Here is a 12,750-nt window from a genome sequence, read left to right on the forward strand (position 1 = left end):
TTCTTTAACATTAAATAACTCACTGCCAGGAAACATACCTCCATGTTATTTTATTCAGATCTTAACCTACACCTGCACATACAGCTCCTGCAGATCTTACATTTACCGCTTGTCACTCTTGGAGTATGTTTACCAGAGTGCTGAAAAGAACATTCTGCTTCTTGTGTGCTCAAAACATCTCATATCAAAAGGCTTGCTTGATTGTGTAATTCGACCAGGGCCAAGGATTTTTCGGTCCTGGCCCTGACCTGGTGGAATGAGCTCCTGGACGAGCTGAGGGCCCTGAAGGAGCTTTTGGTGTCCCGCAGGGCCTCTAAGACAGAGCTCTTCTGCTGGGTCAATGGCTAAGGCCAGCCCCGAAAGATCTGATACTCCCCTAGGAGAGAGAGGATCTGAGATCATGACTTGGAAGCCCCCATGAACCAACCAGGTTTAAGTTAACACCTTGGGTTGAATTGTCGCCACCATAGGGTTGTTTTTTTTTTAATGGGTGTATTAATGGGTCAATACTGTATTTTTATTGGGGTTTTATTGTGACCCGCCGCGAGCCAGCTTGCTGAGAGTGGCGGGATATAAATTGCAACATAAATAAAATAAATGAATAAGACGTGTACTTTTTAAAAATACTGGGATATTTTGTTTGGTGTGAACTGCGATAAATTGTCAAAGGAAGGCTAACTGAACCGGTTTCCAGTATAGAAGTCAAAGAAACAAAGAAACTTGCCGGTTTGTTGGGAGGGCGGTATAGAAATGCAATAATAAATAAACTTTTTGCTGAGTAAAGCTCATTTTCTTACATGAATTCTTAACAAACCAAATTTCATTTGGCTGGTAGGATCCCTTCTTTTATTCGTCAAAAAGCTTGTCATTTCAACTGCTTGTTATCAAGGGGGGGTTATTTTTCTGTTTAATTTTTTCCTGTTCGACCCTTTTCTATATTCCCCACCCGCCTACCGCATTCCTAAGGGATTTCTATATATTGCTTATTCTTTACTGCCAGTGGATGATTAGATACTGGATCCCTACACATTGTTTCTCATCTGGTTTTTTGTTTCCTGGTTGGCCTTCTATCTCATAGAATCTCCCATTTGCCAGTTTTCTCAGTCTTCATTAATCACCATGTCGCCAACCCTTCAAGAGTTGATCCTGCACTTAAGTTAGTATTTTTGTTTTAGGAAGGGGTGTCACTTTCACTCTCCCAGGCACAGGAGGACACCAGCATCTGCAAAGTTTACATGCTTATGGTGAAACGGTGTGTGCCAGATCACTTTGGTTTGCAGCATTGTCCATCAGAAGAGAAAGCCATTCATTTCACTGAACTATTTTCATGATAGGTTGGCACAAAGCTGGTTAGAATGGCATGACGAATTAGGACTCCAAGACTTGTTTCTTTAGGCTATAATTTTTATAGCCTACAGTATATGCATGCCAAAACCAACTCTATTCTAGTACTAGATCCAATGTTCCTATTTCATTAGAGTTGCCAACCTCCAGGAGGTATCTGGAAATTTTCTGGGCTTACAGCTGGTGACAGAAATCAGTTCACCCAGAGAAAATGGCAGCTTTGGAAGATGGACTGCATGGCTTTAGATCCTGCTGAGGTCTCTCCCCTCCCCAAACCCTCCTTGGGCTCCACCCCCCCCCCAAAGAAATGCCAAGTATTTCCCAAGTTAGCACTGGTGATCAGTGGTTGAACATTCCGGTTCCAGTGGTGGAGGGTCCTTGAACGTGGAGGGTGGAGGGTCCTTGAAGGGGGGGGACCCTTCTGTGAGCAATACAATAAAGCCTTTAGCTCCAACTCACTGTTTGAACATTTAATATTTTTTATTGCTTGACACACTCACATAAATTAACAGGCAATAGAAGAGTGGAAAATCCTTGGAAATAAGTAGGTGAATATTTATCCTGTTCCTCGGAGGGGAAGCCCTTCTTGTCTGAATGCATAAAAACTTAGTTAACATAAACTTATATGAGGTTTAAAAAAAGAACCCGTTTCCGCACTGGGAACTTCACTGCCCTGGCTCCCGTGTGGGAGCACAAATCTGGGGCAGGCAAAGTACACCAGGTGAAATGCTTCCCCATGTAGAAGCAGGAAGAGGTGAGGCAACCTTCCCCAACTCAAACTCCAGCCTGCTGCACAGCATGAAACCTCCAGTGCGGAAACAGTTCCAGAGACTTTTATATAAAAGGACATTTAGAATTCACTAATTCCCCCCTTTGTCATGGGCTGGTGTATATGCATGTGATACCAAAAGAGTAACGTTCTGTTTTCCCCCCCTAAATGTGTGCAGGCTGGCATGGCCTTGACATATGACCCCACAGCTGCTATACAGAATGGGTAAGTAGCATGTACTTTACTGTTTCTTAAAAATCCTAGACTATGATTGTGACGATATATGACCCAAAATGTCATGCATGGGTAATATTTTTGATTTTGATTTCTACACCTATTATTTGTAGCATCTGCTTGATGAAGTTTTTCCCCACATCATTTTAATGTCATATGGGGGAAAAATAGCATGCCCTTTTCCTACCCACTGTCACCACTCTGGGATTGGATGGTTGCCTCACTTGGCCAGAAGGAGGCTGGCATGCTCCAAAGTATCTTCAAAACTGTTTGGGGGAGAGGTCAGGTTTCTTAAAGGTGCCCTCAGAAGCTGAGTTTCATTTTCTGCCTTCTAAAAATAACTACATTTTGTTTTGAGGAGATGCCCTGGTTAGTATTTGAATGGGAGACCATCAAGGAATTTTAGGGTTGCTATGCAGGGGAAACCAGTGGCAAACTGCCCTGTTAATACTTGGCAGGGTTGCCACAAGTCAGCTGCAACTTGACATCATGTTACACACACACACACACACACACACACACAATGTTCAGTTATTCTGAAACATTTCTGATTCATTAGTGCATTTTCTTCTTTTTTGGAGATGTTGTTTCCTTGTCTTTCCCCAAAGGCCAAGAGGCAAAACCTAAACACCCTTATCCCTGCACCAAAGGAATGCTGTTTGGAAACCATAGGATGGCTGAAGTATTTTTACTCTGCAAACCGTATCCCACACTTTGGGTGCAGGCTCTCTTCCCTTCATCGTAAGCCCAGTAGTATTCCCTGTACGTGATTCTGCTGCTGTGAAGTAGGCTTCAGATCTCCAGGTCATAAAAACTAAGTGCATGGCAACATGGCAGCATTGGCTTTGGGTCTGGCATGGAAGCTTTCTTTCCATTTGGGCAGTACTCCTGAGAGTGCTTTACTGGGTGCAAGCTTCATGGGATGAAATTGGGCTAATTTCTAAGTGAGTGCTTTGTATTGCTTCCTTAGCCCAGGAATGTCCAAAAAATAAGAGCCATGCATGTTAGGGCAAACCCAAATAACATGAAATAGTGAACAAACTTTCTCCAGAGCTTTCATGGGGATGGGGGTGGAGATTATAAAACTAGTAAAAGAAAATAATCTTCAGGATTCTTGTCTATATCCTTTGGAGAAGACTCCACAGACTAGGACAGAAAACCAACTGTGCCACCTGCCATGTAGTCTTGCAGGGGGTTTGTCAGCTCTGAATTCTAGCCTTCAGTGCCAAATGTTCTCTCCCAGACTGTCCCCATGCATGTAGGCTGTGATTAGGGTTGTGTGCAGCTGCATCCAAATCAGCCGCTCCATACCGCCACATCCAGCGCCTCACAGCGGGGAGGGATAGGGAGGGTGCGCAGTACGCACCCCCACACACACACACAGTGAGATGCTGGCTGTGGCAGCCTGGAGCAGCCGATTCAGACGCAGACACGTACAACCCTAGTTGTGATGGACATCAATTTCTTGATGTCTCCTTCCTATCCACACTATTGCTAGACTTAAGTAACGATGTCCCTCAAAAGTCTGATCATTTTCTAAATTTTACTCTTCTGTTACGATATAGAAGAAGTTTGCAGCCTTCAGATGGCCTTTCCTGAAACCTTTTACTACAATAAAAGTATCTTCTGTAATTAAGTTTGGTTATATCTAATAATTATGTTAGCCAAGAGTACTATTCAGAAGCTTTCCGCTCCGTTTTACTTGTGGAATACTATTGTGAGCTTGTTTCATATGGGTCTGCCAGGTCCCTCTTAGCAACCAGTAGGGTATGTGGGGGAGTTATCAGGAGCAGGAGGCAGTGCTTATATCACTGTCCATGTGACCTGGAAGTCATGCCATCACAACTGGGGTATTGAGGCAGTGTTCCGGTATTTGCGCAAAAATTCTATTTTAAAATTGATTTTTACCATAGAGTTTTTGGCAAAATACCAGAGCGTTGCTTTGATGTGATGACATCACTTCCGAGTGATTTGGAGAGGGACATACGACTGCATGTCGACTAGATCTCCCTTTTATTCAGGTTCACTCTGCCAACCAACTGATGGGTGGTAAGGTAACGGGGCCTGGCAGTGAGGGACCCTCATCTCCACAGGGGGGCTGGAAGCCTATGTTTCATGTAAATATGAGGCCTTGACATTGTATAGTCTTGGAGGAAAGTAACTTTAGTGAAACTCTTTGCATAAAAACTGAGCCCTATGCAGAACTAAGAATTACGTAATCCCCAAATGTGGGTTTTTCCTGTTGAAAAGCAGAAATAGAAATGAGTGGTTTGTCAGATATCAACAATGATCTTTTTTGCAGAATTTTGTTGCATATTAATCTGTGTCACAGAATTTTGCTGTATACTAAGCTGTGATTCTTTAAATCTGCCCTTGCAATCTGTATGTATCAATCAAATAAGGCCATGTTAGTATATGAAAGATTAGCAGCTATATTTGGGATATGCTGTTATAGTAAATGCACTTCCGTATATGCCATCCACGTAGCTGTTTGCTGTTAAGAACTGCCATTTTGCTATAGCAAAATGTGCATCTGACTTTTAAAATGTACACTTAATGTGGAGTTATTTTGCAATCTCATATTAATTTATTGTTAGATTTCAAAAAGTTGTGCTCAGGGCAATATCGTCACAGAAACCTGTTGAAGTTAAACTGATAGACAACCCAGTGATCTTTACAGCGGAGTGTGGGCTTGAACTTGGATTTCCCAGTTCTAGTCTGACACTTCATTCACACTCAACATAGTCCAGATATGTGTGCATAAATTGTGCCTATAAAATTGAGGTAATCCACTAGGAGCCTATAGTCTAGGCAGGTTTCCCCTGTGGTAGGAGGAACAGTGAATCTGTCTTCCCAAAAATAGAGTGCAGAAGACATTGAGACAGTTATTGAAAACTTCTAGGGTTGAGGAGATCAGCCATAAATGAACCAAATTCATGGAAGAAATTGTATGCAGAACTCTTGGGGCCATTCTGTACCTGGAAAATATAGTGAAAGGCTTACCTTTTGCTGATGCCATATTTTTGTAATTTTAAACAATGTAATCAGCATCCAGCGTCCCAGCAGCAAACTGGCAGCTACATCTTCCATTTTAAAGCGCTAGTGTAACCTAAGTGAGAGGAGAGCAACCAGCAACCACACTCTAAGGAAATATGTGGAGGTAAAGTAGTGCTATCTCCGCCTCCAGTGCCCACCCTCGTACCCGCCTCCCTCTCCATTCTCCCAGGGACGGGTTTTTGTTTGTTTGTTTTTTGAAGTAAACTGCCTGGAGCAACGACTATGCATTAAATCATCCAGGCAGAGAAAAACAAACAAAAATTCCCCACGTTAACACACAAAGCATGCCTCTTTAACACCCTCCCCCCCAAAAAAATCAGGAACAAGGTTACTTTTTTGAAGCTTCAAGTCTCATAATTCCAAAAGGTGTAGCAGTAAAATAAGCACTATGCATCTATGATTAAATGCATAGGCTAGCAACGGAAAAGTTTTACTTTTAAAAAGCCTTGCATTGTGGGCCCTTTAAAACATGGAGAAGGGTGATTGGCTGCCTGGCTTGATTGACAGGCAGAGTCATGAGTATAATGCGTTCCTATCTTCTGCTATTTAAAGCAGGCATGCGGAGTGCAAAGAAGGTGGCAGAGAAAAGTGATAGAGTCAGGAGATAAGGAATGGCTGGAGGCGCAATTTTTTATAGCATTACACCATTGAGCTGGCATAAGGCTATATTTTGGATGTGCGGAATGGCCCTTGGTCAGATGAAAGTAATTCTTCTTATGCAACAATAAAATAAAAAGTGTTATTCCAGGAAGTTGTTCTTCATCCCTTCATCCTATTTGAGAACATTTTCAAACTATTACATTGATGAGACTGAGAAAGACTTGGAAGGGAGACAATGTGATTCTTCAAAGTGCATCATGTCTTAGTTTATATATTCCACCAGCTTCTGTTTAGTCCTCTGTATCTCTGTTGTAGAAAAGGAAATCACTCAGAGTGTATCAAGTTCTTGGCTTAAACAAGCCTTTCCTGCAAATGTTGGAACAACTATGATTGAATTCAGGGGGAAAAACAGATTTTTGTGACGCGTCATATATGAGATCCCCCATATTTTCCCTTTGTTAAAAGCCTGAACAATCTTCCATCTACATAGCTTTGAGTGACAGTGTTTTTAATGTCCTAGTGAATGAAAATATCACCAGGACTATCCTGGAAATGATTAGAGAATTAAAAAAACAAAGCTGCATTGTTATAGGCTTGTAATGTGAACTTTATTTTTATTCCCCCTTCCCCCCGGATTACTTAGTGAATTCCATTTATCAGTCTGGAAATTCCAATTATCATTTAGTATGAACACTTTGCCTTTCTTCTTCTGTGCGTGTGTATGTTTTTAAGAGGGGGGGCACCCATGTGTCACTCTTAGTGGGTAGTACAGCAGTGTTCAGGGAAATATGTACAACTTGCCAGTGTCACTGGTGAGTTGAACAAGCATAAATGCTTACTAAACGCCTTTTGTTTTCAATAAAAGACTTTTGTTCGGTGCCCACTGAGCACCAGTGGAATGTAAAATGCATCCCTTTCCTGTTCATTACCTCATAAAGAGGACACCTGCAAAATGTTATGATGCTCCATCTGAAAGCTACATCCACAAATATGAGTTATCCTGGCAGTCTGAAAATAGAAATGAAAAGATATTGTGTTTTATTCTGTTAGTCCCCTTTCATAGTCTCTTATACAGCTGTGATATTCTAAAATATTATTTGATGCTGAAAACAATTGTTGACCTTTCTGTTCCTCTCCAACCCATCTTCATACAATTAGATATCTATTTTTTCCTAAATTAATTGAATGTCCTTTAATTACTTTCCTCCCAAAAAACCCTTCTTACTACTTCTTGAATATTCCTTTTGTTGCATGAGCCAAGGGTCAAAATAATATGAGCCTGAGGTTTTGTGTGGTTCCCTCGATATGAAATCTGGTTTAAAAATCAGCTGCAGAGAGGACCAATATAAATCAGGGTTGCAGTGTTATCAATACAATACTGCATACAGTAGATAAAATTGAGATTATTTATTCATGCATTCATTTATTAAATTGATATCCCACCTTTCCACCATTATGCACAAGACAGCTCAGAAAATCAAAGTTTATACACACTTTGACCCATTATGCACCCGGCGGAACACCTGAGATGGTGGCGATAGGGCTTTAGGGAAAATCCCTTATTATGCCCGACATCGCCGCCATCCCAGGTGCCACCAAGCCCTGGCCCAACCCAGGCCCTCAGAAGACCTGTGTTAAGGGAATGTTCCTGGGTCCACCACGGGCGCAGGCAAGGGCTAGGTCAGGCTAGACCAGTGCATATTTACTTTTGGGCCCAGCTCCTCCCCCAACCTACTACATCCCTGCAGGGATGCCTCTCGCCCCTGCTAGCTCCATAGCTTCACGGCGCTGACAGGGGCACCCCCCATCCCCACTATGGTGGCAGAGCAGCATGTTGCTCCCTGCCATCATGCAGTGAGGGCCCCATGCCCCTGCTCCCCCCACTATGCTGCCACTGTAGAGCGCTCCCGGCGCTTCCGTCCCTGTGTTGCGTGCATGGGGCCGTTGCATCAGGGCAGCCAGCATGCACTGGGGGAGTCCCTCACCCATGCACATGCGGGGAATGGCCATGCATAATAGGTCTTTATGTAACAGTTTACCAATCAGAAGTTAAAACCTCCTTCAGACACTAGAAATAAAGAAATCAAATTATCTTCCGACATGTGGCAAATCCAGCCAGTTCTTAATTTCCTCTTTATGCCACTGGCAGTTGGTGTCCTTTAGCACACCAACAGATAAGTATGTGCATAAGATCTATATATGTTTACAGCACCAGAAGTTAGTAGGAGGCTGAGGTTCCTTGTGGTTCGATATAAAATCTGATCTAAAAATCAGCTGCCTGAACTCACTAATGGAAGACGGTGAATAGACCTATTCCCAGCTATCATTCAGGACTATAATCCTTCAACTATTTTTAATTACTTTTTTAGTGCAGTGTCCAATTCCAGAAATGGTTTCTCCATTTTACCTACCATACCTTTCAATACATTGCAATAATTATAATTATACATTCAAACTGTTCCTCAAAGGGCCATATTTTGGCCTTCTAGTTAAATGCATGATCTGAGTTGAAAATACTAAAATGGAGATAGTCTGGATAGGGTTTCAGACAGCATGAGATAACTATATCCTTTTTAATTAAGTCTTATTTTGCAGAACAGAAGCTTTTTCCAACTACAAAAAAACCCATCATATAGACAAGCTAGATTAAATTCATTATAATAGTAGGCCATTCGTGAATATAGACCAGATAATAGCTTATTTTTATTTCAGCAAAGCTTGTCACATGGTTTGTTGATCATTCTTTTGCTTTCAGAAATGCCATGCTATTTACTTCAGCGGGCTATCATGGCCTGCATTGCTCAAATACAAGGTATTTTACATTTCATAAACCACGTACTGAGTCATTTTGGCCAACTTAACTGCCTCCTACTATCTAAGATAGATGGTCCCTCACTTGCCAATAGCTTGGAAGGCATATATGTTGCCACATTTGCCATTGCTTACTAGGTAAAGTTTATTAGGCTAAGAATAGATATCCAGATTTCTAAGATGACGGGAAAGACTTAGGGTAAGATATTTGTTTAGATGTGATATTCTGCCAGATTCTTGTCAGGGTAAATTTTGTTCTGCATTCTGAAACCCTTCCAATCTATTTAGTAATTCACAGTGACTAATAAAATTTCAGCCTGCCTGCATAATTTACCTCAAAGTCTTTCCAGTAAATCAAACAATATCTTGATAAATCCTCTGACACGTTCGTCCCATTCACTTTTTACCAGACCTCCAAATATAATTATGTAATAAGAGTAAATGTTCCACTTATTTTGTCCTGCCTTATGCTTAAAAAAAGATATTTGTCTAAGTTTCCAAGTACTGAGATATCAAATTGGGTTCTGTGCTTAATACAATAATGTGTATTTTTTTTTAATTTAAATTCTATGATCCTAGTCTGCAACTGTTAACCACTGTGCCACTCTAGCTTTCATGGGGTGACTTTTGTTGAATAGTAGAAATGCTTTTAATGCTTTTTATAGATAGAAAATAGAAAAAGACAATAATATATAAAGATGAATATGCAAGTTTTCCCTGGCCTCCCCCCCCCCTTTCCCCTGGACCTGACCTAATCTAAGGTAGTCTCCAAGTCCAGCTCTTGTCATCTGTTTTGCAAGATAGACAGTGTAGTAATGTCATTGCTCTTGAAAATCTTCAGGAGACTTCCCATTAACCAAACCGGTTAATTTTGCCATTTTAGAAAGTTCTGCCAACTTATCAAACCATGTCAATAGTGGTGGTAATTCTGATGATTTCCAGTTCTTTGCCAAAACCATCCTCACTGCTGTGATTGCATGGAAAAAGAAAGTCCTAGCTTGGAATTATAGTTTTTCCAGACATAAACTTAACAGCATATATTCAGGTTTCATAGGAAATTTGAAGTTAAACGTCAACAGTATGTATTTTTAATCCAAAATTGTCTTACTTTCAGACATAAAAAGATCCAATTGTAGCATTACATTTCCAACAAGTTATTTAGCTATTATTCTGATTACCTTAGGTGTAATATATCATTGATAAAACATTTTATACCAGTTTTCTCTTAATGCTTGACATTTTGTATGTTTGAGTGTCTTAACCCGCATATGATCCCAATCATCCATAGAATGTTTATTTCTATATTCTGAATCCATTTAATCATACATTTCTTAACCTGCTCAGTTTCTGTATCATATTTCAACAACAATTTATATATTTGATCTTGAAGATGTGGTTTGCCTTGAAATAAAATATTTTCAAATTGTAAAAGCAATGACGTAACATCAGCTTGTTGTGGAAATTCAGATTTGAACCTAGAAATAAGTTGATTATATTCTAACAATTGGATCTCAACTTTTTCTTGATTCAGTGTTTACAAACTTTTTAATACCCCTGTGTAAATCACCAAGTCTTTGTAGGAACTGATGGTTCATTTGAATTGGGTGGCAGCAAGTCAGCCAATAGCTGCTATTGGGCCTGGCCTTAAAGAATCCTCCATTAAAGGCCCAAACAACCCTGGAAAGTACTCCGTCCTCCCCCTGCCTTTTATTCATGCAAACAAAGGCTTAACATATGGTAATACTGTTATGCCTAGCAACAATCACTGAGGTCATTTGTTTCTTAAAACTGTACACACTGCTTCTGTTGTTTGTGGGGCTAACCCCCAATGTTTTGTTTTATTGCATTTTGTTCTTGTTTAAATTCAACTTTTTCTGTTTTTCAGGTTTGTAGAAAGATCTGTTTTGTTTGTTCATGGCTCCAGTATCTTGTATTTAAGTATCCATAGATCTGGTCACATTAAGAATCAGATACATTGATTCTTGCTTTTATTAAAGTATACCTGAATTTTTTTATCAATAATCCACAGTTCTTCTGGCATGTAAATCATCTTTAGTCAGACTACACCTTTGGATAAAGGTCATAATGCTATATCCCTCTTTAAATATGAGTTTCTTGTATGAGCATAATATCTACCTTTTCCCTCTTCAGTAGTTAGCAATTTTCTTCTTAGATATTTATAGATAGTCCTTCTTTCATGTTTGGGCTCTAGGCCCAAAACACTTTAAAACTGGCCTTTCCAATTACTACTCAATTTTAATATTTGATCTCCTCAGGAATTCCTTTGAGCTTCTGATTGTATTTTCTGACTGCAGATCTAATTCTTCAACTCTTGCCTTCAGCTTGGTAATATTATCTTTCTGTGTATTCTGTCCTATGCAGAGTTCTTGAGTAGTTATTTCTGTCACACACTTCTCTCACTTACTAACTTCAGTTAACTTCATTTGAGTTCTGATTGTAATAACTGAGGTTTTTTCACACTGTTCCTTTATTTCTCATAAAGAATTTTATAATTTTGCTTCCCCACTAATCCAGTCTGACCCCAAGGCTTTAATTCTAAAAAGTTCAAATCAGTTCAATAGTCAATATGTCAGTAAATCACAAACTGAGATCATTCTGACTGATTCCACAAAGCGACGGTCGCACTGGGCCACTGCCAGGAGTTTGTGGCTGGGCCACGTATGCCACTGCTTCCTGCATCCCCATGGGATATGTTTTTGGGTGGTGTACCAGATCCACCCTGGATTACTGCCTCCACACCAAGGCAGTCAGGGTGTAATGGTTCCACTGCCCGGGGACACAGCGGGAGTTGGTTTTTATTTGCACGAATGTGGGATTGCATGACAAATCAATCCCACCGCCATGCAAATGTTTAAAAATGCCGCATTTGGGCACCATGGTGCTATGTGCACCGTTTTAAAAAACAACTTTAGGAATTAAAACATATACCCAGCCCATAGGCTTTTACAAACCATTATGACCGTTTATGCACTGGGATCTTCACTGTCCCAGCTCCCGTGCCGGAGCAAAAATCAGGGGCAGATGAGGAGCACCGGACCAAATGCTCCCCCATGTGGGTGCAGGAAGAGGTGGGGCAACCTGCCACGACTAAAACTCCAGCCTGCAGCCCAGCATGAAACCTCCAGTGCATAAATGGTCTATGCGATGCACTATGTGAACCAATAGACCAGAACGTTTTGGCCCTTATAGAGCCTTCTTCAGAGATCTGGTTTTAACACACACCGGTTCTTAACACATATAAAATATGTACAGCAGCCAATAAAAGCTCCTATGTAAGATCTGTAGAGTATCAGAGTCACTTAATGAAAGAAGATGTCTAGTTTTCAGTCATTAGCTCTCTTCCAAAGGCTGCCCCAAATTTTCAATGGTGTATTTCCTTATTAGTGCATGTATTGCAATGAGTGAAGTCTAAAAGTGTTTTTAAAAATTGTGCACAATAAAAGTAATATAATTTCAACAATAATACAAGGTCCCAACTGTCACTAGGGTTTTTATGGTTCCTTACAAACTGAGGGCCATGGCTTCCTTGGCTGAGTTAATCCAGTTCATGCTGGACCTTCCTCTTTCCCTGCTGCTTTCAACTTTTCATAGCATTATTGTCTTATCCAGTGTTGTCTCGTTATGTGACCAAAGTACAATAGCCTCAGTTTGATCATTTTAGCTTCAATTTCTGTTTTCTTCCTGTCAGCTGTTTTCATTGTCCAACTTTCACATCTATACATAGAGCCAGCTTGGTGTAGCGATTAGGAGTGCGGACTTCTCATCTAGCGAGCTGGGTTTGATTCTGCGCTCCTCCATATGCAGCCAGCTGGGTGACCTTGGGCTTGCCACAGCCCTGATAAAGCTGTTTTGACCAAGCAGTGATATCAGGTCTCTCTCAGCCTCCCCTCCCCTCACAAAATGTCTGTTGTGAG

The 12,750-nt window shown here is 40.8% G+C and overlaps 1 protein-coding gene across 7 annotated transcripts in view; it reads left to right on the forward strand.

The window, feature by feature from the left end:
- Nucleotides 1-12,750, forward strand: part of RBMS3 (RNA binding motif single stranded interacting protein 3) — an 862,898-nt gene that overhangs the window by 762,319 nt on the left and 87,829 nt on the right. For all 7 annotated transcript variants that reach the window (XR_013225653.1, XM_077304656.1, XM_077304653.1 and 4 more), the window contains one exon: nt 2,292-2,338. Coding sequence is in view for 6 of the 7 variants with exons in the window: in XM_077304656.1 (XP_077160771.1) it covers nt 2,292-2,338 (47 nt within the window). In the remaining variant the exon portion in view is untranslated. The remainder of the gene's footprint in view (nt 1-2,291; nt 2,339-12,750) is intronic.

This window comes from Paroedura picta, chromosome 11 (assembly GCF_049243985.1).
Source record: "Paroedura picta isolate Pp20150507F chromosome 11, Ppicta_v3.0, whole genome shotgun sequence".
NCBI classification, from domain to species: Eukaryota; Metazoa; Chordata; class Lepidosauria; order Squamata; family Gekkonidae; genus Paroedura; species Paroedura picta.